The sequence below is a fragment of the Formica exsecta genome, unplaced genomic scaffold, assembly GCF_003651465.1.
Source record: "Formica exsecta isolate Colony F162 unplaced genomic scaffold, ASM365146v1 scaffold247, whole genome shotgun sequence".
NCBI classification, from domain to species: domain Eukaryota; kingdom Metazoa; phylum Arthropoda; class Insecta; order Hymenoptera; family Formicidae; genus Formica; species Formica exsecta.
This window is the reverse complement of record NW_021849743.1, coordinates 1050930-1075392: the sequence shown is the minus strand read 5'-3', so window position 1 is coordinate 1075392 and position 24463 is coordinate 1050930. Positions and strand designations below refer to the sequence as shown.

Below are 24463 nucleotides of genomic sequence, written 5' to 3'. Positions count from 1 at the left end.
AAAATTATAAATAACGAATGTTTTAAAAAAATAAAAATTTGTGAGACAAATAAAAAATTATAAATAAAGAAGTTGATATATTGAAAATGACTAATAATAAAATTTTAAAGTGGCCAAGTGATTTTGAACAATGAGAATTATTAAAAAGGAGGTGTATAAGCGTAAGCATCGGTGGTTCAGTGGTAGAATGCTCGCCTGCCACGCGGGCGGCCCGGGTTCGATTCCCGGCCGATGCAATCTTATTATTTTTATTTTTTTTTCATGCAAACGATCTTCTCTAATTCATTTGAGAATATAATATTTTTTATAATTTTTCGAAAAATATTTTAAATAATTTATAAAGATGTGAAGAAAAAAAAATATTTTGCATCGGCCGGGAATCGAACCCGGGCCGCCCGCGTGGCAGGCGAGCATTCTACCACTGAACCACCGATGCTTATACGAGATTCTCTTTTCTTACTTATCTAGTTACATTTAATACGGTAAAGAGACGAAGGAGTATCTTTCTATTCTTTATCAATGCAAAGGAAACAAATGAAAATGACCCGCAGTTTTCTATCTCTTTCTTAGGACAAATATTTGCAGCCAGAGTCTATCTTCACATGTCTGTAATCCCGCGGTAAACGATCATGGAAATTGTGGACAGACTGGCGGTATTTCCGACGTCCAGTTCGTATACGAGTGTGAAGTGTCGCTTGGTTTGCGCACGTAGAAGTCGCGATTTGCTCGCGAAAAAGGTCGACGGTCTCTTAATCCGATTTCGTGAGATTTTGTCGCGATTATTCGAAAATAAATCGCAACTCGGCGAAGTCATGAAGGTCGCAGCTTTTTCGTTAGCCGAAGTGAATTACGCGACAGGTGGCGTAAACGGGTTGGTCCTGGAGATGGTTGATAAAGCGAGAACCAGGATTCAGTGCAGACAGGAGATCATGGGCGGAGTTCGATTGAGGATTTACGAGCCCTACCGCAGCGGTGACGATCCTTTCGAATTCACCGGATTAGCCAGAGGCGGCCAACAAGTAATTATCGTATATACGTCATACGATAAGACACAAATGCTATACGATAAGACGATGCAATCTTTTTAATTTTATTGTTAACTCTATAACCGAAGATTAGTATACTAGCATAGTACTTAACACGCCAGCAGGTTGCTCGATTAAAGAAGAATTATGGAAAGGCGATCGATCTGCTGGTCGAATTGGCGTCGTTGCAGCACAATTTCCAGATGCTCGACAGGGTAATCAAGGCGACCAATCGTCGCGTAAATGCTCTGCACTACATCATTATACCGCGGTTAGAACGGACTCTTGCGTATATCGTCACCGAACTCGACGAATACGAGCGAGAAGAATTCTATCGCATTAAGAGGATACAAGAGTTGAAGATAAAGCGACATAACGGCAAATTTTCATACAATCCGATTCAAGATGCGGGTATATTCGATGATACGGACGTGGATCTCCTTTTTTGACGCTATTAGAAAAACAAGATTCTGCCACCGAGAACGCACGTTTGAATTTTCAGGAGGAAAAGAATCCGCACGTGTTATTGTTTACATTGTCTAATAAATTTCTCAACTACTCAGAGAAAGAAAAGGGGGATACGGCCACCCTGCAATAAATGCCGGAGCGCGCCAGACAACCGAGGAGAAAGCGCGATGACAGAACGAGATGGGAAACGAAAATCGGAGGGGGATTCGAGCGCGCTGCGGGCCCAATTATACCAAGAAAATACAGCCCATAAAACCAGCCTAACTGCTGCCAAACATCGGGATATGATAATGAGAACGTGACTGTTGCTCTTCCTTGCCTCCTAGCCCCGTAGATGGATCTCATAGATGTAGCAGCTGCCAAAACGAGAGAGAAATTTTTTCCTAAATTTCAACTGTCCTGTCAGACATTTTGCACTTGATTTTTACGCTAAATTAAGATAACTCACAACCGATATATAATTTATCTTTGAGAACAAGTTTCTTTATTATTTTTGACATATGTGTTCGTTCAATTATATAGATTTCCTTAAGTGTAACTCTTGCCATAAATTATATATATATATAATTTTATACATATTTGCTATTAGATACATATATGTAAAATATTAAATCTGTGTTGCATATGAAACGAGAAGTGATCGAATAGATCGATTCGATCGCTATACGGATAGGCGTGTACGCAAGCGGGACGGAAATCCTGACGGGCGGGAGAAATCAGAAGACCCTGTAAAGAAACAAACAAAGAAGGAGGGGATAAGCAGACGGGCGCGATCGTGGGTAAGCGTTTAGTCGTACGGAAACCTTCGACGAGGAAGGTTGCTTGCAAGTCAGTCTGATTAATTATCATTCGCGATGATTTGCCCGTGACATTATCGTAGCACGCGCGATCGTCTTCCGCGATTGACGATAGTGTGCATTTGAAGGAGACAACACGCGATGTTTCTATCAAGGAACGTGGCCGATTATGCAGCGTCCGCCTTTGTGATTCACTGCGCTGGAGCCAAAGTTGCGCTCCCGCACTCGTTTTGAACGCGTCGAAACGTGTGCCTTGTCACATGTCACGTTGAATTGTAACTAATTTTATTATTTCGACCATCTGCGTGCGTGTGTGTGCACGCGTCCATCCGTGCATAGGCACGTGCACGCTGGCGTTCACGCAAGTAATCCGTAAACTGTACCGTTTATGGAAAGAAAGCAACAAAATCTGTTTCGAAGCGATTAAAGCGGAAGTTTATTATTTAATAGATTAGTATGATTATATAGGTTGATAGTATAAAAAACAAATTATATATGTCGAGTGCAATTTATATCGCGGAGGACAGAGTGAAATTAAGTTATCGTGTCGAGAGATCTGGTTGTCCGGTCGTTGAATCTTGATTAAGTTGAATCCAAGGTCGAATCCGCACTGGAGAAAGAAGCCAATTAATCTCGTTTAATGCACAAACAAGTTAATTAAACTACTCGTTAAGTCAAGCTTGGATTTGACAGCTCTTTAAATGGAGCTGTGACAGGACCGTAATTAAGAAAAGGAAGAAGTTCCGATTCAATGAAGAGGGCAGAGTTATATCTTCATTAATTTAAAAGGCACGTCTCTCCGTATGTCTCTTAATTAAATTTCAATTTTTCAATTCAAATTTCATATCTTTTTAAGTATATTTCTTCCTCGATACGTTTTTATACTAAATTTCATTTTTAAAATAAGCACTTGTAAAGCGGAATTTCATTAAACATGTATTTATAAATTGTAAATTTTATCTTTCTCATTTTGTATTTTGTTTTATGCTTTTTCAGAGAGTCTCGAATTGACATCTACACGATGCACGACCGATACCTCGGTATGTCGATCGATCGGCGGTGGATGGCATATACGGCGCAAAGTTTAAAGTAGCCCTTACGATCGTAATTTTAAGAACGGAAAATGCGTTGGATCTTGTTGTTGACATTAGTGCGTGCAATATGGTGCGCGCACGGCGCCTGCGAGCCGATCAGAATCGAGATGTGTCGCGGTCTCGGCTACAACGTTACTGTCATGCCGAATCTAGTCGGTCACGAGATCCAAGGCGACGCTGATTTTACTTTACAGACGTTTAGCCCGCTTATTCAATATGGATGCAGGTAAATGCGCTTTTTTACATGTTATTCTAATAAAAATATAAGCGTCTTATAGTAGATAAATCTAAACGTAACGTCAAAAGTTTTTCGCGTGCAAAAGTAATTAAACGTCAAAAAGAAATAAAAAAATAAATATTGATGACATTGCAACTATCTATACAAGAGGAGTAATATATGTAACTTGTTGCAGCGCGCAATTACATCTATTTCTGTGCTCGGTATATGCACCAATGTGCACCGAAAAGGTCCCCGCACCCATCGGACCTTGCCGAGGTCTATGCGAGCAAGTACGAGCCCGTTGTTTTCCGGTGCTTCAGGGATTCGGCTTTCCTTGGCCTGCTGCGTTAAATTGCTCCAAGTTTCCACCAGAAAACAATCATCAACACATGTGCATGGAAGGACCGGGCGAACCTGGACCAGCTAATCCTATCCAGGTATTTAGCGATATATATTCAGTCGATTATATACATACTTGTATACAAAATTATCATGTGGCAATTCCATCCGGCTATTCTCTGTATGTAAATATGATTCTTGTTCGTCTATTTAGGCGATGAGCGCCAGCAATGGACCCTGGGGCTGTTCCTGGTACGCTAAATCTGGATTGTACATCTTCCTGAATCGCTCTGGAAGATGCGCCGCCGCTTGCGACGCCGACATTCTGTGGTCTCAAAAGGACAAGGGGCTTACAGAGGCCTGGATGGCTGTATTCACGACGGTATGCCTCGTCTCCGTCGTGATAGCTATCTTCATACTCCTAAAGCCGCGTAAACAGCCTGTACTGACCACTATCGCAGGTAAGATTTCCTTTCTGAAATTAAAACATTTCCACGTTAAAGGGCAAGTTATTTTTCTTTATTGTGACGCTTGAATTCTAAGTTTTTTAACTTCGTGATCCTTAAAAGTTTTGAGTAATGCTACTTGTGGTATCGATTCTTCGAATGTCGCTTTTCCAAGACTATCGGATTGAAAATTTGATTTAGTTATCTTTTATATAATAAAAATAACGTCCGCTTGCAGAACGTGCAATAGTCTTCTTGACGATCTGCCATGCAATAGTTGCAATCGGTTATGTGATCCGACTGGCCGCTGGTCGGCTGAACGTCGCCTGCACGCCTGCGATTCCGCTGCACCCGCAGGAGCAGATTGTCCTGGCCCAACAGCAACAACAGTACCTCACGCAAGACGGTTTAGCTAATCCTTACTGCGCTGTCGTTTTTCTATTACTCTATTACTTTGGAAATGCTGCAATTGTTTGGTAAGTTCATTTTACATTCTTTGAAATAACAAGTAATTATAAACTACTTTTGAATAACAATTATCTTGAAATGTTTCAATTCATTGTATCTATAAATAACGCAAGGTATTTATTTATTTTTTTGACAAAAAAAGGAATTTTGGCAGGCTTTCCTATTGCTCGATTTTAATTACGTACAGATGTGAGAACTGAAGGATACCCGTATAACGCGTTTCGAAGTTGTCGGTTGTTTCGGAGCGCCTTGTTGCATTCTCGCCTCGCTGCGGCGAGACTGCATCATCCGAGGTAGGGATAACAATCTGGCAACAGTGTTGACTCCCCTCGTGCCGCTAACGAGCCTCTGACTCCCATCTCGTCCCATCCCATCTCATCCCGTTTATGCTGAGAGACTCATCTTAACTCGTCTAACGGGTGGCATAAGTAAAAAATCGTCTGTCCGCCCGTATTTGCTCCGATAATTCATTACTATCGCGTTATGTAAAATAGATTTCTGCCTCGTCAGATTTATATCGATAAAGATCTCAATATATCTTAAAGGAAATATTTTTTTAACACGATATATACGTGTATTTTTTATTTAAAGATGATAAAATTTTATGATGCGAAAAGAGTTTTTAATATTCAAGTATTCGTGCTGTGAAAAAAGAAGCTTTGCAAACAATTATGCCTCGATCGTTTACGTTTTCATCGAATCGTCGGTTTTTCATTATATCTATGTATTATTGGCACTTGTGATTTTTAAATTCTTCGCTTCATATGCCTCATAGAATCTTTGTCTCTTTCAGTTTTCTTACGTTCGTATATCTTTTGATTTTCGAAATGAATCGGGATCACCCTATATATAAGGTGGGTCGAGAGGAACCTTGTTGCCAGATATGCATGGAGTCAATGGCATTCCATCTTAGAGAAAGCAAGCTGCTTCGAGACGGAGAAAGAAAGCGTAAGAAAAGCAGAACAAGAGAGAGAGAGAGAAAGAGAGTGCGAGAGAAACGGGGGATGGGGTGGGAGGTGAACAAAGCGATGCTTCTCGGACCAAGCAAAGAGCAAAAGATGATTCACAATGCGTGGATGCAATTTGTGGTTGAGATTGTGTATGCAAATGAGTTTCGCGAAATTCGATCGTCTCGTCATATAGATCCTCGAATTTATGTGAATATATATATATATATTTAAGCATAAAAAATTCTGTATATAAATCTTAAAATTTTGGAGATTTTCTTTTACAAGTTTTGTCAACGTCGAATCCATATACATAGTTTCGCATTTCTCAATTTTTAAAGTTGTACACTTTCGCTTTACAATTCTTATGTTTGAAAGGATGAAGGAATCAATACGATACGGTTAACATCTATCATAAAGGTCCGGCCCTGGATCCGAATACTTTTGTGTAGTTGTAGTGTAGCAAACTGGTCGTATAGCGTATGGTCATAATTTACATCGAAAGAGCCGATAAACATCGCGCCCTACGGACATGAAGCCACGAAGCTATGGACCCGTAGAACCTTACAACCCTTGCCATTATCCTATCTCGCTTTCTGTTACCCTCTTTTGCATTAGTCTTTCGTAACATATGTCAAGTTTATGTGAAAAGCGACGAATTCAAGATCGAAATCATAGTCATTTGCTAGAGAATAGAAACGTAACTCGATCTTTGTAAGCTCCGCTTTTATATTAGAACCAATAATTCATGCATTAGCAAATTATGAATTATTTCTGTATAATTTTATTTCTATGTGTGTGTGATATATTTATATCTATATTTTCTTTGAAAAGTCGATGCACATACAGATTTATATAGATTTTTTAATAAATCGCGATTCTAAAATTGTTAATATGTAAAAGACGTTCCACGGTTTTCGTTAGATCCTTCCATCTTCAAAGAATCGAACCGGTAATTGACGTTGCTACGCCATTGACAAAGAGGATCGTACGGGCTTCATGGTAGTAGGTAGTCCGGCAGTTTCGTTTCCGTTTCTCTCTTTTCTCTCCCTTCTTCGTTCTTCCCCCTCCCCCTCCTTCCTTTCCCCGATGCCCCAACAGTTTGACGGCCGTCTCAGGAACGAGGGGAAAAAGGATAAGTCGAAAGAAGGGCTCGAGGAAAGAGCTGATCCATCATCTCTCTCTCAATACCCAGCCGGGCCTTAAAGCTTAAGGACCCGGATCCGAGAATTTCTCGATAATTTATCCGAGATAAGAGCTCCGCGAGAATGGTGGAGCCGTCGAAGCCCCGATAACAAGCCGCTGGCATTATCCAGCGAATCCTGCGATTCGAGGGAGAGTTTCGTCCACCGTTTATAATATTAATACGATGTTGATACATTAGAATATATAAATATTATAGAATAATAAGATAGAATAAATTATATCAGTTGTGAGAACGTGACACTCGAAACATCTTTTTAGTCAGTTAGATTTTTTAATCAGAATAATAATGTAGTTTGAAGAGTAAGTATAGTATTGTAAAAAATACTTTGTAATTTTAACAACTGATTGAACTTATTTGTATTCTATTGTTAGGTTTATACAAAGAGCTCGGAGAGCGGCTCTTTATTATCATCAAAGAGATTCAAGAATCTTTCGTAATCGCTCACGCGAGTCAGTCCCGTCACATGGACCTCGCGATGGGCATAAGTTTGCGTGCATAAACAGGCTCTTTCATGCGATGCATCGACACTGCGACGCTCAATTTTTCCGAATTCATCATGAAAAAAGACGAAGCGAATCGACGAGGGAGAGAGAGAAAGAAAAAAAGGGTGAAAACGGGGAGGAATGCGAGAGGAGGTACCGTCGTGTATTAATATTAATACGATGTTGATACATTAGAATATATAAATATTATAGAATAATAAGATAGAATAAATTATATCAGTTGTGAGAACGTGACACTCGAAACATCTTTTTAGTCAGTTAGATTTTTTAATCAGAATAATAATGTAGTTTGAAGAGTAAGTATAGTATTGTAAAAAATACTTTGTAATTTTAACAACTGATTGAACTTATTTGTATTCTATTGTTAGGTTTATACAAAGAGCTCGGAGAGCGGCTCTTTATTATCATCAAAGAGATTCAAGAATCTTTCGTAATCGCTCACGCGAGTCAGTCCCGTCACATGGACCTCGCGATGGGCATAAGTTTGCGTGCATAAACAGGCTCTTTCATGCGATGCATCGACACTGCGACGCTCAATTTTTCCGAATTCATCATGAAAAAAGACGAAGCGAATCGACGAGGGAGAGAGAGAGAGAAAAAAAAAGGGTGAAAACGGGGAGGAATGCGAGAGGAGGTACCGTCGTGTATAGAGGGCCCCGCGGGGTATATAATCAGCGAGATGAGATGAGAGGGGTACTAGCTACCTCTTGTTTGTTTTGTTAGTTAGCGAGTCGTTAGGTAGTCTCTCTCCTCTTTCTCTTCCACCGTTTGGCTCAGAGAGTCCGAGTTGCACGGAAACTGTGCGAGTGGTCGACCACCCAACCGTGCGTACCAACGATTACGAGAAGGGAGAGAGGTATACTCGTGCCACGACTAATCGGCCTTATTACGCGTACTCTGATGAGATTAAGCTCGTTATTCCTCGCAATCCCATTAACCGTTCCAGTGCGGATCGATGTCGCTAGGCGAGAGAAATGCAAAGCAATTTCACTTCTTTTCGTCTTTACATATCTTCTGTTTGTCTGTCCGTGTGTGTATTCACACACACACACAGTCTCTTGTCTACTAAGTAAATTTCTCAGTCGCTCAATTCGAGATTAAGCTCGTTATTCCTCGCAATCCCATTAACCGTTCCAGTGCGGATCGATGTCGCTAGGCGAGAGAAATGCAAAGCAATTTCACTTCTTTTCGTCTTTACATATCTTCTGTTTGTCTGTCCGTGTGTGTATTCACACACACACACACAGTCTCTTTTCTACTAAGTAAATTTCTCAGTCGCTCAATTTGTATTTGATTCGATATTCATTGTAATTTACAATGCGATCGCACTTCGCAAAGTGTTAATCATTCCTTCTTTCTTTCCTTTTTTATCAACGTTCCACAAATGCAAAAAGTCGCGCATCGCGTGTGTGCACCGCATCACTCCATTCATCACCGCTATATATAATATATATATAATCATATTTTATATATTTTAACTAAATTTATTAATATCATGTCGATTGTTGTGGTTAACAAATTCTGAATGCTTACTGCTAACTACATACTATATCTTAAGCTTTCATCAACTTTATTATTTCAATAATGACGATAGATTATATTACAATAGTCTTATTTTATGATATGCGTAGAAATTTGCGATAAAAATCTCTGAGAGCAACGAATTATTCATTTATTCGCTGAGAACCTTTTCGGAGGCTGGAATGAACAATGGTTCAGCGGTGTGTGCTGGTCGCGTGTGAGACAGAAGGAGCGCCTCTTCTCCTCGCACATAGTGTCGTATACATGCACGTGCAACTGCGCTGTACCGGCTATAATCCGTTTCTTCCAGCAACCAGTCTGTCGAGAAAAAAAGAGAGGGAGAAAGAGCAGTTGCGGTGAAAAGCCGACTAATTAATCACGCGAGTCTTCGACAAGATCGAAAAGCAGCGCGAACAGGTCAAACGAGGCGCAAACACTCGCTCACTCGACTGCCTCGCGTCATTCCATCTCGCTCTCGTGCTTATTCTACCGCATCCCTTTCTCAACCTCTCTTGTATTCTTTCTTCTTTTATTATACTGAAAGCTGTAGTAAGTTCTCTCGCAGGACCGTATAATCGACTCGAAGAAGCCTCCGGAGAAGTTTGCATCCGTTCACAAAAATTCTCTCTCTTTGCAATTCTTTTTTTATCCTTTAATCTAGCCTTTTGATATATTTCATATTTTAACTTTCGGAACTATAAAACAATTTGACGAATCGTTCCTGCAAATAATTCGAAATTTCTCTGTGTTATCCGATACGATTTCGATCGCAGGTGGGTCGTGATATGTGCGTGGTGGTGCATAATGGCCAGAAAATGGACGAAGACGACCGGCAACTGCAAGGAGGATAGTTTAGGACAAGGATTCTCAACCATCACCGCCGTCTTGGCTTGGGGCTTGCCCGCTACGCACACTATTGCTGTACTGGTTACAAGAGATGTCGATGCCGACGAGTTGACCGGTAGGTATTATTACATCTTTTAATTCTATTCTGTAAGATCGAAGATGCTACAAAATCATAGATCAACCAAGTATTTTTTTTTTTTTTTCAAGCTTTTACCTTTTCCGTTGCTTTCGTTCAGCCTCTTATAATTTAACAAATTTTTAACAAATTATCGAGCTCGTATAGAACCTAGCATTCGCCAATAGCACGTTGGTCAGCCTCTAAGAAGACTGCCCGGAGGATTTTACGGCCACGCCTCGTTATACCGTTTGTTTTATGAGGTTGCGCCATTGGCGTAGTTGGATCCTCGCAGGATCCAACTCGATTCATCAACGCAAATTCTTGTCAGTTTCTGATAATTGTTTTGTTTTTTATCTTGACTCATCTCTCTCCACATCTATCTTTATATATCCTTGTCACATTTTCTCCATTTATCTTAATTCGAGCTTCAGGTCCAGCTATTTTATGCTAATACGTGCCGCTCTCTCGTGTTTATGTTCTCGATAAGTTATGCTCAAAGGTGAGACCAGCGAGATTAGCATCTTTGAATTAAACGACCAGTATGCAACGTAGCAATATCTGTCTACGTACCCAACCTTCAATTACTTTTATAATCATTATACTTAATCTTGAATATGCAAGAAAAATTGTGCAGGTCATAACATATATAAGTAAATATACAGTGAATTAATGTTAATTATATTAGAAAGTAGCATTTTTCTCTCTCTAAATATTCTACATTTATTAAAATTTCACGCACAATTTTTTTAGTATTTAATATTTTCTATCGTACCTTAACTATCTTTCAGTCGTAGGGAAGGAAATAAAATTGGGTCGAACCGCGGTTAATTCGTGGATTGCGGAAGGAATGTCAGCGACGCGCTCAACTCGTCAGTATGTCAGGATTCCGCTGCACATTCTTTGTTACGAAATAAAAATTTTTTCGTTATGTGAGAAGCACAGGAATGAAATTCTTCTCTCGCGTGTTTTCGTTAATACGTTATTTTATAGATATCCAAATTTCTATTGCAAGATGTATCAGAGAATGTTTTCATATGGTAAGTGTTTTAGACATGCAAATATCTAGACATTTTTTTACAATGATACACGCATAGATGCATGATATCTACGAATATTCGAGGATGTCATCCGAAACACGTCGGCGTGACATTCACTGCGGAATCTGCATGCTCTCGTGTGTCAAATCAAGTAAATTTGCTGACGGCAAATTTCGAGAAAGTTGCCAAGCCATCCGCGCATGCACATAAAGGAACAAACCCGGTTAGTCGAGATCCTTTCTCTGTCTCTCTCTCCTTTTCCTAGCAGGCGACATTCAATGCAAATACCTTCAAACTTGCCCTGCAACTTGTCACTGTCCGCCGATAGGACCAAGAGGCTACTTTAAAACTCGAAACTTCGCATGCACAAGAGATTTTAATCAGAGATTCCCTCATCACTCTTCGGTCTTCATTTCGTAGATTAGATTTCTGAAATTATTTTTTGAAAAAAACTCAGATAATTAGATATACTAAACTGTAGATCTTACTTATATTCGGTTATTTGTAACGGTATTGACCATTTTTTCTAACAATGCGCAAAACTTCAAAAGTGTTATTCTCACCCTGAGAACATTTACAACAATTTTTGGAAGGTAAATGGCTCCGCATTCATAAACGAAAAACGGTCGCTTTTCTTAAAATGAGACAATACTATACACATGTCAAACATCCAAATATAAATACAAATGTTTTGAAAAATGGTTTTCGTCACAAGATATTCTTTTTCTGTTGCAGCAAGTTGCTTCGTTGGCCAGCAGAATACGCACTCTCTACTCGTATTAGTACTAGCTCCGCAATTCGTTTATCTATCGTTCGGCATAATGTTTCTATTGGTGGGTTTAGCGTCATTGACATTGTCACAACGTCCAACGGTGACGCCGACGTCGACATCGGCATCATCATCGTCGGCGGCAACAGCGGCGGCTGCAGCATCTACGATGACGACAGCAGTTTTAACAGCGTTAACGACGTCCCATACGAATCCGCTGATGCGTCAGCAGCGCGAGATGTCCGGTAAATCGTCCCCGGCCGAGATTCATCGGCGACAGAAGCAGCTGTTGATCCGCGTTGGCATATTCGGCTGTCTTTACGCCGTTCTGATAATCTGCCTCGTCAGTACAACTTTTTACGAATGGTGGGGCAGGGAGACGTGGCTCCGAGCACCGGAACCGTCCACGGCGCCGCGTGTGCCCGCTCGACCTGTGTTGCAGTTCTTCATATTGCGGCTGGTGCTGACTCTTGGTGCCGGCGTGATGGCTTCCGCGTGGATCTGGTGGCCGGAAGTAACGATCGTGTGCCGCAAGCTATCGCACTGCAAACAACCGCCGCACAAATGTCATCCGGTACCTGTCGTGCATTGTTACAGCGCCGGTACCGCTAGTCCCGTACCTCATCAGATTCATCATCTCAGTCATTTGACGCCGTCGCAGCATCCTTTGTTACATCAACACGCAATAGCGAATTCGCAAATGCCTCATAGAAACTATAAAAAGTATCGGAAACATCGAAAACATCATTCTGGCAGCGAGACGCAAGTTTGAATGACAATCGCAATTGCGCGTAGTTCATTGTTGGTCACAAAGTGCCTTAAACACGTCATGTATTTAGCCTATAACACGTAAAAGCGATACGAGCGTAATGTATCCTTTGTCTGCCAATTTCTTACGTGCATGCGTAAAGTCATCCGTTCTAATTTAAGTTATTTTTATCGTATTCGTTTCATAATTTTTCATGTATTCTGTTCATTCCACGTTTATAACGTAATATAAATTTAATGACGTTTCTCTTTCTCCATTTAAGATAGAACCGTGTGATGAAAGAATCTTCATCGCAATTTTAGAGATTCGTAATGTATCCTTTGTCTGCCAATTTCTTACGTGCATGCGTAAAGTCATCCGTTCTAATTTAAGTTATTTTTATCGTATTCGTTTCATAATTTTTCATGTATTCTGTTCATTCCACGTTTATAACGTAATATAAATTTAATGACGTTTCTCTTTCTCCATTTAAGATAGAACCGTGTGATGAAAGAATTCTGGAAGATTCCTTCATCGCAATTTTAGAGATTTATTGGAAAATGCAATTTACATTAATAAACTACTATAAATGGTGCGTCTCCTAAATACGCCATTGAATTTATTTGCTGTAATATTCGTGGAGATGAGAGAACGGTCGGTGCTAAATTTAAACCTCGAAGGATAGCAGTCGGAGAAGAATGCGTTCAATTAGGTTTCCTACACGTGCAATCGTGATCATGTAAACGCATATGTATATAAAGCATCACGAATAAATCTCGTATAATACATCACATAGATAGATCGCACTTTAATTCTGTGATGTATAATTTTCGACACGGCGCGATCTTTTTAATCCATTGTTAGCTAAATTCTTTTACATGTACAAAGTTTATTTCGTTATATTAATAGTTTACTCTTCTTTTTTCTCAAAAATTATTTTCGCGTTATACGAGAAAAAAAATTTTTTAAATAAACGGACGGTTTGATGTGATATCGATGGAATTATTCAGATTGATTGCTAATACAATATGTAATATAAATATTTAAAGTGTATATATTTTTTCTCCTTATAACTTAATTCCAGACAGCACAACGTAAATATTTGTGAACTATGACTATTGATTAAAAAGATAATTCAAAATAAAATTTATCAAGTCAATATTGTAATAACATCATTTTTTAAATACTATGTTGCAATATTATATATTTTAAGATTATTTCTGTCAACTCGTCCGACTTGTTTCTAGATTATCGATAAATTGTCAAATTGTTATTGCCATTTTAAGCGCATAAAATATGAATATCTAGACCGTATTCCAAATTCCAAAATTCACAGTCAGTATTGGAAAGAACAGACTCATAGATTCCCATTACTGGCAGTGAATTTTAGAACACAGCCCTAGATACAAGCATGATTTGTTACTATTATGTTGCGCATGCGCTAAAAAGGGAGCATGATCATATTGCGCGAGTACACGAAAGACGAAAGTCGTACGAGTGTATCGAAGACTTGATTAATTGTTTTTAAATGATTTAAAGAAATAGTGGTGTTGTGTTTTAAAAAATACTGATATTTATATCGAAAAGGAAAAAGGAAAGAAATTTGTTATATTCATTATAGCAGAAATAGGCGGAGATTATAAAATTAGAGGTTATGTGTAATCATAATCTTGATGTAAAAGAAAAAAAAAACATCTTTTGATAAATAATATCCTTCGTAAAAAGAAAGACTTGCATATTTTCTGTTAGTAAATTCGCAGAGGAGACATGGACCCTGATTTTGAGGAACTTTCACATGACACAAATATAATCGCTAGGCTACAGCAGTTCAGCGAAGCAGCCTTCAAAGTTCAGGATGTAGTGGAATCAGTAGTTAGCGATCCTTCACTATATGAAAAACTGTCCAACGTCAATAAGATTAAACATAACTTGATGTTATCTTATAGTCTTAATAGTCTATTTTGGATGTACTTGCGAGCTAAAGGTGATCAAAGATTAATTTCTAAAGCATGAGGAAAGTATCGAATTTACATTAGCATTGACCATTAAATTTTGCAGGAATTGATCCGTCGAAGCATCGAATTAAATCGGAGAATGAAAGACTAAAGAAAGCAATGGCTCGAGCGAAGCAAATCCATGACAGAAACACACTTATGCCACGCATCAACAAGAATGTTGCCAATAGACTTGTGAAAAACAGTTTATGGGAATTAAAGAAAAAAAAATCTGAAAGCACAGAGAAGAAAATTGAAAGTTCTGAAGATTCGTTACCTACATAAATGTAAATTTTGTTACATTTTTATACATTATATATTTGTGGAATATGAAGTGTAAACATTATCTCTCAATGTGCCATTTTATATGAAGCTTGAGAAACGTTGTCTTTATAATTAAATTCTTATTCATTTTGTCATTATAATTATTATAATTAATATCTTATTCATATTACACATACATATATATAAATTAATTTTTATTATATCTTATTCAAAAAAATTTTACAATATTTGTCAAGCAAAAAACTTGTTATGAAAACAGAGTTTACAGATTTTTAATTTGGGATGTATGTATACATATAATTATTAGTCTATGTATTTTTATTTTATTATTATTTTCTCTTTCTATTATGAGAATTTTTATATCTTTCTAATTATTAATATACTATCTATAACTGTATATAATTTAATATAATACAATTACGATTGATTGACACTCCTATGTTTCCTGTTACATCCTGTGCAAGAACTCTATAACGCTTGTTCGAAAAATAATTTGTATGCACCACGGACTTTAAATCTGTAGGGCTGTGTTCCGATTCCCCACCCGAGTGCACCCGATATTATAGTATATGTGACATATACTATAATACCGGGTGGGGAATCGGAACACAGCTATGCATATAAAATATGTCTATCTCTCAATCCCTCCCTTTTGCCAATCGGCACCATTAATGTTCCGTCTATATATATTTTTTAAATGTCTATGATTGTGAGAGAGAGATGATACAGCAATTTTATAACGAATAGTAATAGTGATAAAGTGACAGCTGTCTGACTCGTTAAAATGAAATATAAAGTTAACAGAACATAACAATATATTTCATCTCCTTTTCGAGGTGACAATATTGCTAATTCCTTTCAAAACCATCAGACATGATTCATGAATACCAAGACACGACGCATCCGATTCGAATCCAGAAAAATGTCGTCTATAATTTTTACTAATCTATGACATGGCACGGGAGCCAATACAAGTCTCGCAGATTTAACGCGATGTTGTAGTACGTTACCGGAAGATGGCGGTCACAATGGCCGCCGAGAGACCGGCGAGCGGTGAGAGCATCCGTGCAGTCAATGTTGTGAACCCCTAATACGATCCCGTGGCGCGCAGGCGCAACACGATCTTCTTAGAGTATCCATTTTGATCACATGTGAGTATCCCGAGCTATTCTCGTTTTCGGCTTCGACTAATGGTGCTAATTGTACGAGCGAGCGGCGGAACATTGAGAATACGTGGGTGATTGCCGGGCCGGTTCGTATCCACGCAACCACGATGCGCCAGGGCCGATTCTTAACCCACCCGCGATGATAATCGGCTCGCGTTGCCAATGTGGCTCGCTCGCCTTCGCCTGCTCGATCGTCTGTTCGTTCGCCGCGATTTCTGTCCGTCGTGCGAAATACGCCGTGCGCGATTGAACGGCGAGTTCGGGGACGTCGCGACGCCTGTCACGAGCACGCTCGACGCGAATCGGGCTCGCCGCCGAGACTCGCGATCTCATCGCGCGAGACATCTTTGGTTAGTCGCGCTCTTCATCCGCTTCGGCACCTCTCGCGAACTTTTCGCGACGACGCGCCACGTGGTCACGCTGTCCGCCCAGGTGTAACCACACATTGCGATCGTTTGAATTTCAATGATTCGCCCATGGCCTGCTAACAATGCAGATAAGATGATTACAGCGTTAGATTATGCGGAGAATATGCAGACATCCTGCGTTAAGCACGAGAATATTGTCACGTCAAAATATAGCTTATCCGGTCGTTTTGTTTTTTTTTTTCTTTCGTGCAACTAACGTTAATAAAATGCTAACGATAATACGCATTCCCGGATATTAATCGGTCAGGCTGCTTTGTCAAATACAGCTGTAAAATCGTATTATTAAAAGTAGCAAATGATTTATTAAAATTGTTATCGCTATTGTCACTAGCAAATTATTTTAAACACTGCTACGAGCTTCTTTAGAGCATTAATTTTTTTGGAAGGGAAAGGAAAAATTATGAATCTTAAGAGAAACTGATATAAAACTTAATAAAATTTTTGTTTTATACACAGATATCTGTAAAACAACTATGGCTGACATCGAGGATACTCACTTTGAGACTGGAGACTCTGGAGCTTCAGTTACGTATCCTATGCAGTGCTCGGCACTGCGCAAAAATGGTTTTGTCATGTTAAAGTCACGTCCCTGCAAGATTGTAGAAATGTCGACTTCTAAAACTGGCAAGCATGGTCACGCCAAGGTTCATTTAGTAGGTATCGACATATTTACCTCCAAGAAATATGAGGATATTTGTCCATCCACACACAATATGGATGTACCGTTTGTTAAGCGGGAAGATTACCAGGTAAAGCACAGCCTCTCTTCTTAATCTTTTATACCAAGCTAAATATAGAAAATTATTTAGCTCAAATTCAAGTTTACTTTTTTATACTTTCAATCTCTACCTAGTCTTGAAAGAGTTAACAAATTTTTATTGTTTTCTTATGTTCATATAAATATATTTTAACATTATTGTACTCTTCTTTTTTCTCTATTTTTCTGTTATCTTAACAATTTTGAACTTTGACAATATATGTAAGTTTCAATCATTCTATTTTAAAATTTGAGACATATTTGTAACACAGTCAATGTAAAAACTGCAATTTTTTTGTGGCAGCTTACAGATATATCTGACGATGGCTATCTTTGTCTGATGGCTGATAATGGAGAACTTCGCGAAGATCTCAAGATACCTGATGGCGACTTGGGAACACAACTGCGTGCTGATTACGAGTCTGGAAAAGAATTACTTGTAAGTATATTTTTATGTATGATATATGCATGAGTTATACTTGTTATTAACATTCTTACATGTTGCATAATTAATATTGATTAAATTGTAATATTATTTAAAATGTAATTTTAAACATTGTTGAATCGTACAAGTACATGTATAGGATTCTATAAGAGATTCATAGGTGAATAATTTGTCTTGCTTTAAAATATTTGCAAGATATTATACATTCTTAATTGTTGAAATAATTTATTACAAATAATCATATAATTAATGTAATATGGCAAACCGCTAAGAATATATATTTCCAAATATATTATACTCACGAAATGTCTTATAATATTTAAAAAAAATCTAATCTATCTATATATTTTCCATTTCTATTATAGTAATTATTATGCTAATTATAATTTCAGCATTACATCTCTACAAAAGTTTCTCCAATTTCAAAATGTTTTTTTAGTCTTAACATATGTACTTTTATTTTTTGTTCTTATATACAATCATTACTTTACTGTGTCTAAGAAATTAATATCAATCTCTAATATTCCCTTTTTATTAATTGATAATATAATATAATATAATATATATTAGCACATTATATAAAAATTCTATCGAAAGAAAATTACTTTCTTATTTCTCTAAAACTAAAACCACATTAAGCGTATGATTCTTTATTGGATATGTAAATTTATATTGTATTTTTTAGTGCACTGTACTCAAGGCATGCGGTGAGGAGGTAGTAATCGCCGTCAAAAACAACACCTCCCTCGACAAATAATTGTGTTCAGCCCGACAACTACGACGACAAAAAACCCAATATACATTCGAGCTAAAACCACCCGCTTAGCCAATCAATTGATACCTTTACTATTGGTCAAACAGGATAAACAACAATAATAATAAATCTATAGGAAGATGATGAAGAGAGTGGAAGAGCGAAATAGAAATGGAGAGAAAGAGAGAGAATGAGCGAGAGAGAAAGAGAGAGAGAAAGAAAAAAGCATAAGCAAATAAAACGGGCTAGCAATTCCTAACAACAGCAACGCGCCAGTGCGAAAAGCGACTTTTATCGAAGTAACATCTGCTTACTTAATTATTATTCAACAATATTTAAATGAACAAATCCGGGAAAGCGAGAACTGCGTATACGTACACTCAGTTCTATACATTTAATACATACATATACACACATAGACAACACAGATAAATAGCGTATATGTGTGCACACATACATACAGGACATATTTACACATATACTTATACATTCACACACGCGTTGTTTGTTATACAAGAAAGTGGTGACAACTTTTCAGCAGAAAGTTGATTGAAAATAAAAACTGAGAAAGCCTTGACACACATCCTGGACCTTTTTTTTTTTTAAAGAATAGAGAGAAAGAAATTATTTACAACAGCTTTGTAACTTATTACACTTATATGTGTGAGTGAGAGAGTATACATGAGAGAATGAGAGAGAGAGAAAGAGAGAGAAAAAATTGTTGGAGACCAATACGAAGAGGTCGTGGAAAAAGGACTCTAGAGTCTTTAACGCGCGCGCGCGGAACAATTTTTCATGGGATGCTAGCGATGCCCGACACAAAGCAGCTCACTTCAAGCATCTTTCCTGATGATCGATTCATAATGATTATAAACAAGACTGGCGTTTCACTATACAGAATTTATACATATAATGGTCTACAAGATTTCTTCTTTTTTTCCCTTTTTTTTGTGGAAAGAACTTGAGTTCTCGAGATTTTTAGGTCTAATACAATCTAACTGCACAAAAGTTGAACATTCGAATTTTTCTTGTTTAAGAATCTGGAAGGATTTAAAAATATCACATTTCATTTTCCGATAATTAAAAATTTGCGAATTCAACGATGGCAATTCGAAATTTTTGATATCTAATGAGATTCGAGAATTTTGAAATAAAATTTCAACATTCTAATCTTTAATTTCTAAACGAGAAATCGGAAAGAAATCGGTAATTTAAAATGCTCGATAGCTATGAATTTCAAAATCGGAAGATCTGAAAGTTTTTAATTAAGATTTTTTTTTATATATCAACGAGCTTGCTATGCACAAAGGTCTTGATATTTTTCATTGAAAGATTAAGAAACGTAAAAATTTAGTGATGAAAATATCTTGTCGGAACTCTAGAAATATAAGAATTTAATCAACAATATGTAAAAGCTCAAAGTTATAATGTCTAACGATATTAAGATACGATATATGTGTAGACCTCTAAATCCAAGAACGTCGAGATCATGCAAGATAACAATTTGTGCGCTTTGATATGGCCGGTGCGGCGCAATGCGATATCGCATCATGTTCAAAGACTGTAATTGGCTTATGAATGCTCAGACTTTATTACATTTTGTTGTAATATTTCGTTTTAATAAACATTTTTCAGAACAGGTTACACGAGCCGCTTTCACTCGACGAGATAATTATCTAATCTTTTAATTAGACGACGTAACACTAAAATTAGCAAAAAGATAGAACAGTGAGTGGAAGATTCTTGTGTGAACTTGCAAATGTGCGTAAAGAATCTTTCCCTTAGATCCTTTTTATCTCGTGTCATCGTTTGTATAAAAAAAAAAATTGTTCCGATGGTGCAGTCTGAATGATTAGAAATAATTATAAGCAGATAATTAACTACAAGAGTGTATAATCACAGTTATCATTGGAAGGTATACGTTTTTTTGCCCTCCCATAGAAACATTTTGTCACTCGGAATTTGTTTAATTTGGCGTCCTTGCAATATTCCCATTTTATTTTTTTTATTAGCAAAACCTCTACTGTTTAATAAAACAAAATTCTGAATTTTAAAAAATTTTTAATTTTTTCCCATAAAACATCCAGATTGCTTACAACTTGCTGCGAGAATCCTTCCGCATCTCCGAGCTTTGTGTTAGTGTGTTAGGATTACGGTTTCAAATATGTTCCTAGCGATTAAATGTCCTTCAAACATTTAATAAAATTCCTTTATTTAACAAATGAATACGAAGTCCCCAAATCGTCAAATATATATACATATAAATTTCGATGTATATCTAATAATTATTATCCTCTTATATATCCCTCTTTATTAAAATTATATATTTTATATAAAATTCCATTTTTTAATCATTTATTATGAAAGGGAACTCGAAATAACGCGCCTTCCTTGATGACTTTGATCTTTTGGCGACGACATTAAAATCGAAAACTCATCTATTATAATCGAAATAAACAAAATATCGAATAATTAATTAATATGAGAAATAAATCAGCGTCTGTAATCTATGTGTGCTATGTTGGACCAGGTTCATAATTATTTTGATTGTTAACTCTATAACCAAAAAAGAAATCAATTTAAAAAAAAAAAAAAAAATAGTATAGACATAGTGGAAAAATATTCACGCAGAGAAATGATGTGTGGTGACGTCCTTTCTTTTTCAGTCCTTTCTCTTAGACTGACTCGCCCGCACACTGCCATTATTCAAAATTCGCAAAAAAATGTTAAATTACATCTCATTAAGTTAATAATATATGTAATAGTAAAATAATTTATATGGGTAATCGGGGGGTGGGGTAATTCACAAAAGTGTAAAAAAAAGGCACTAACGTAAAAAACATGCTTTTCTTTTTCTTGTGTTTTACGTACTTACAAATTCTATTCGTTATTTTTGTGTGCCTCTTTATTTACGAGGAATAATCTAAGCGCACCCCCATGGATCATAGAATATGCGACATTCTCGAAATGTATGGTTGCGCAGTCAAGATTTCAAGGATTCATAGTACCAAGAGTCTTTAATATGTCGACATTATTTCGTGTGTATCAAAAATTCAGAAGTTTTAAGGATCGGGATAGAAATTTTTAACAATTATCGTTTTAGAGACGCAAGGATTCGTGGTACTAGCGATCTTTGAGATTCTAATAACTCATTAGTCCAAGGATTTGTAGTATCAAAGATCCATGAAATTCCAGAATATATATAAATATCATGTGTATCCTCCCCCCGCCCCTTCCCGCTGCGATATACAAGGATCTATGACTTCGAGGATCTATGGTACTGACAGATTTTTGTACTCATAAAATATTTAATACAAACGAATAAAATTTAATTTGAAAACTTTTATTTGCGCACTATATATGGATTCATTATTATTATAACAAATGCAAAATGCAATCGCTCCTTTTGGATTTTTACGTAAATAAATTGTTTTATATACTATCCCTCGGAGGATGTGTGAGCTATGTTAAAATTTAATTCTAAATAATATGTTAACGGGATATTCTTCAATACATCCAAATGTTACAAAAATTTTAAGTTTAAATTCATATTTAAACAATATTAATATAAATAAAGATAAATTTATAATTTCTATGTGTAGCTTTTAAAGAGCTTCTCATTTGCGAAGATAGATTTCTTCTTACAATAATTGCGATGCGATATTTCTTTTCCAACTTTACATATATCAGTTTCAGCGTTTAATTACACGATTTTAAATTTAATCCTAAACAGTATATATATATATATATATATAAGCGAAATATTGATATTTTTTTAAACATTATAAAAATGTTATGGAGTTATTACCATCTTTCCATATATATCAAACTTAATACAAACCGAAAAAAGAAAATTGCTAATTGCTAAAAATTAATGTAATTTTTTCGAGATCTCCTTTTATGTATAGTAAATGTTATACTATAACATTATAACTCACTCTTTCTTTTGCATTTTACATTTTTTTATCTAATTTACCATTCTAAAACGCGTTGCACCTTTCCCGCATATTTACAATAAATTCTATTTCATTCCATATTAAACAAATTATTTCATACTGTTTAGGTTTAATCAACGCGTTCGTGATTGATCCATGTGTCTGGGCAACAAAATGCTGTAATAAATGTCATATTTAAAAAATGTAAACTGACCTTGATTCCAGGAATTCTACGATTTTTATGAATACTGTGTGACTTGAAAAAGTCTAGATTGCAGCATTTAAAATTCCCAATGTCCAAAAAGATTTTAAGACTGTTGGGAAACAGATAGAAGAGTCATAAGAAATTTAGCATTTCTAAGAAAATCTAAAAGATTTCACGGATTCCAAAAATATAAAAACGTCTGTGAAAAATTGAAAGATCCCAAGCAAAGTTAAAGGATCCATAAATACCACGAAATTTATTCGCAATCATAATCAAAGCTTTCTTGTTGTTCACAGGATCAATTATTGGCGTTTCGCCTCTGTAGCGCTGCCGCAAGATCCTGCCTGAGCGCAGCCTGTTGTCTTTGATCAGCCAAAGATTGTACCGATCGCAACCCGTTCACGATATCTTTTGTTTTACCAAAGTAGATCTCGTTCAGCGTATTGCGGATCTTGTTTTCCATATCTTCCACCATTCTGCCGATATTCGCGATATGAGGGGACGTTTCGCTAATCTGAGCATCTTGTTCTACCTGTAATTATGCGCGTACATTTTTCATTTATCTATCTCGATATAAATTGAGCATTAACTAGAAGAATGTGAATAGGCAAAGAATCCAAAAATTAATAGTTTTATGTACTGTTCCGAAGGCTTACCTGACGTGTCAGACTGCCACCCAGATTCATTGTACCAGAGCCATGCTTGTTGGTCTGTAACCACAGCATGGCTGTCGATGTGAGTTTATAATGAGCAGTGCGACCAGTTGATTTCTCCTGCACTTCTACCACATGTATCGAGTCCCAACAACCTTTAATCTTCTTGGAACCATCGCCAGCCTTCTTAATAAGAATCACCGCTGCAAATCCATGATCCAGATCCCACAAGTACACCGAAGAGACCCCGCCTTCGAAATAGAGCTCTCGATATTGATCGAAAGCATGATTAGCATCTATTTCCAGTTTCCTCAGTCGTTCGGAAGGCATCGAGCCATCTTCAAGCGGAGGATCGTAAGTGTTGCTCCAAGGAGATCTGCATAGAAATACATAAAATGGATTTGTACGCTATCTTTTTTTTTATCATCACATCATCAGAATGCTCATTTAGATCAAACCTATATGAATCTCCATCTCTATTGTAGTCACACAGAAGATAGTCCTTGCCAGACTCCTTATCCTTGGCAATCTTTAACGGTTGATCTACCGAAGACAATAGATCCTCGCATAATGAAGGAACCAAATCGATTAGGTCACTAAGGTTCTTCTCGATTTGCTGCGGTGGCAGTCTCCGCATCAGATCTAACGCACAATCCATTTGCTGTTCCGTCTAGAATATATAATCGAAGAATATGAAGATAGAAAATACGATTTATATGTATTTATGACACCATTAATCATATATGTTCTCACTTCTTTTTCAAGATATGATTTTTATATCCACGATGATGATAATGTAAGAGGAAGAAGTCGATGATAAAGGAAAGGATAAAATTATTGTTAAATACGTTGGATAATTTCTAAAATTACTTATTTACAAATATGTACAATAAGAAGAGAATAGGTAATAAATAAGGGATAAATATCTCACCATAGTGCTCCGATTGGTTATAGGCCGACGAACATCAAAATCCTATTAGAAGATGTTCGTAATGAGATAAACGTATCTTTTATCAGTCACTATCTCGCTGGGATCTTCTCGAAAATAAACGAAACGAGCATTTAAAGGGTGTGTCGTAATGCGAGCAGCGATTGGTTCGTCGCGCTCGTCGCTGGCTCTTGCCTCCGAGAAGAGCGAGGTTAACTGTCCGCGTCGCAGGCTAGCCAAACTGACATTTAAGCCTAATCTGACGTTGTCATAAGAGCGGATTGGTTGATTACACATAATGTATGAGAAATTTTTCGGATAAGGCCAGAAATTTTTTTTTCTTTTTAATCTTTCCTTTGA

The 24463-nt window shown here is 37.0% G+C and overlaps 5 protein-coding genes and 2 non-coding genes across 8 annotated transcripts; 5 read left to right on the top strand and 2 right to left on the bottom strand.

Annotated features, from left to right (window-relative positions):
- Positions 1-165: 165 nt before the first annotated feature.
- Trnag-gcc lies at positions 166-236 on the top strand. The gene has a single exon. It is a non-coding gene; the product is annotated as a tRNA-Gly (tRNA).
- A 129-nt stretch (positions 237-365) lies between these two features.
- Trnag-gcc lies at positions 366-436 on the bottom strand. The gene has a single exon. It is a non-coding gene; the product is annotated as a tRNA-Gly (tRNA).
- Positions 437-629: 193 nt separating this feature from the next.
- Positions 630-1474, top strand: LOC115236343 (V-type proton ATPase subunit D-like). The gene is made up of 2 exons (XM_029808729.1): positions 630-1019; positions 1151-1474. Exons 1-2 carry the CDS (start codon positions 630-632, stop codon positions 1472-1474), a joined length of 714 nt encoding a protein of 237 aa, XP_029664589.1.
- Positions 957-14252, top strand: LOC115236445 (frizzled-4). Its single transcript, XM_029808913.1, has 9 exons — positions 957-1240; positions 1589-2272; positions 3287-3610; positions 3798-4041; positions 4158-4404; positions 4628-4865; positions 9809-9996; positions 11772-12871; positions 13095-14252. The coding sequence occupies exons 3-8, from the start codon at positions 3414-3416 to the stop codon at positions 12575-12577; spliced, it is 1920 nt and encodes a 639-aa protein (XP_029664773.1). The 5' UTR covers positions 957-1240; positions 1589-2272; positions 3287-3413; the 3' UTR covers positions 12578-12871; positions 13095-14252.
- On the top strand, positions 14008-14972 carry LOC115236448 (nuclear nucleic acid-binding protein C1D-like). Its single transcript, XM_029808917.1, has 2 exons — positions 14008-14537; positions 14612-14972. The coding sequence occupies exons 1-2, from the start codon at positions 14321-14323 to the stop codon at positions 14830-14832; spliced, it is 438 nt and encodes a 145-aa protein (XP_029664777.1). The 5' UTR covers positions 14008-14320; the 3' UTR covers positions 14833-14972.
- An 875-nt stretch (positions 14973-15847) lies between these two features.
- Positions 15848-18989, top strand: LOC115236447 (eukaryotic translation initiation factor 5A). Of its 2 annotated transcripts, none has more exons than XM_029808915.1 (4): positions 15848-15983; positions 16883-17175; positions 17488-17622; positions 18314-18989. In XM_029808915.1, the coding sequence occupies exons 2-4, from the start codon at positions 16900-16902 to the stop codon at positions 18383-18385; spliced, it is 483 nt and encodes a 160-aa protein (XP_029664775.1). In that variant the 5' UTR covers positions 15848-15983; positions 16883-16899; the 3' UTR covers positions 18386-18989. The 2 variants fall into 2 exon arrangements, with proteins under 2 accessions (XP_029664775.1, XP_029664776.1); XM_029808916.1 differs by having other exon boundaries at positions 15949-16084.
- A 75-nt stretch (positions 18990-19064) lies between these two features.
- LOC115236446 (F-actin-capping protein subunit beta) lies at positions 19065-24350 on the bottom strand. The gene is made up of 4 exons (XM_029808914.1): positions 24107-24350; positions 23634-23845; positions 23179-23551; positions 19065-23054 (listed from the first exon to the last, which is right to left on the bottom strand). Exons 1-4 carry the CDS (start codon positions 24107-24109, stop codon positions 22821-22823), a joined length of 822 nt encoding a protein of 273 aa, XP_029664774.1. The 5' UTR covers positions 24110-24350; the 3' UTR covers positions 19065-22820.
- Between the last annotated feature and the right edge of the window lie 113 nt (positions 24351-24463).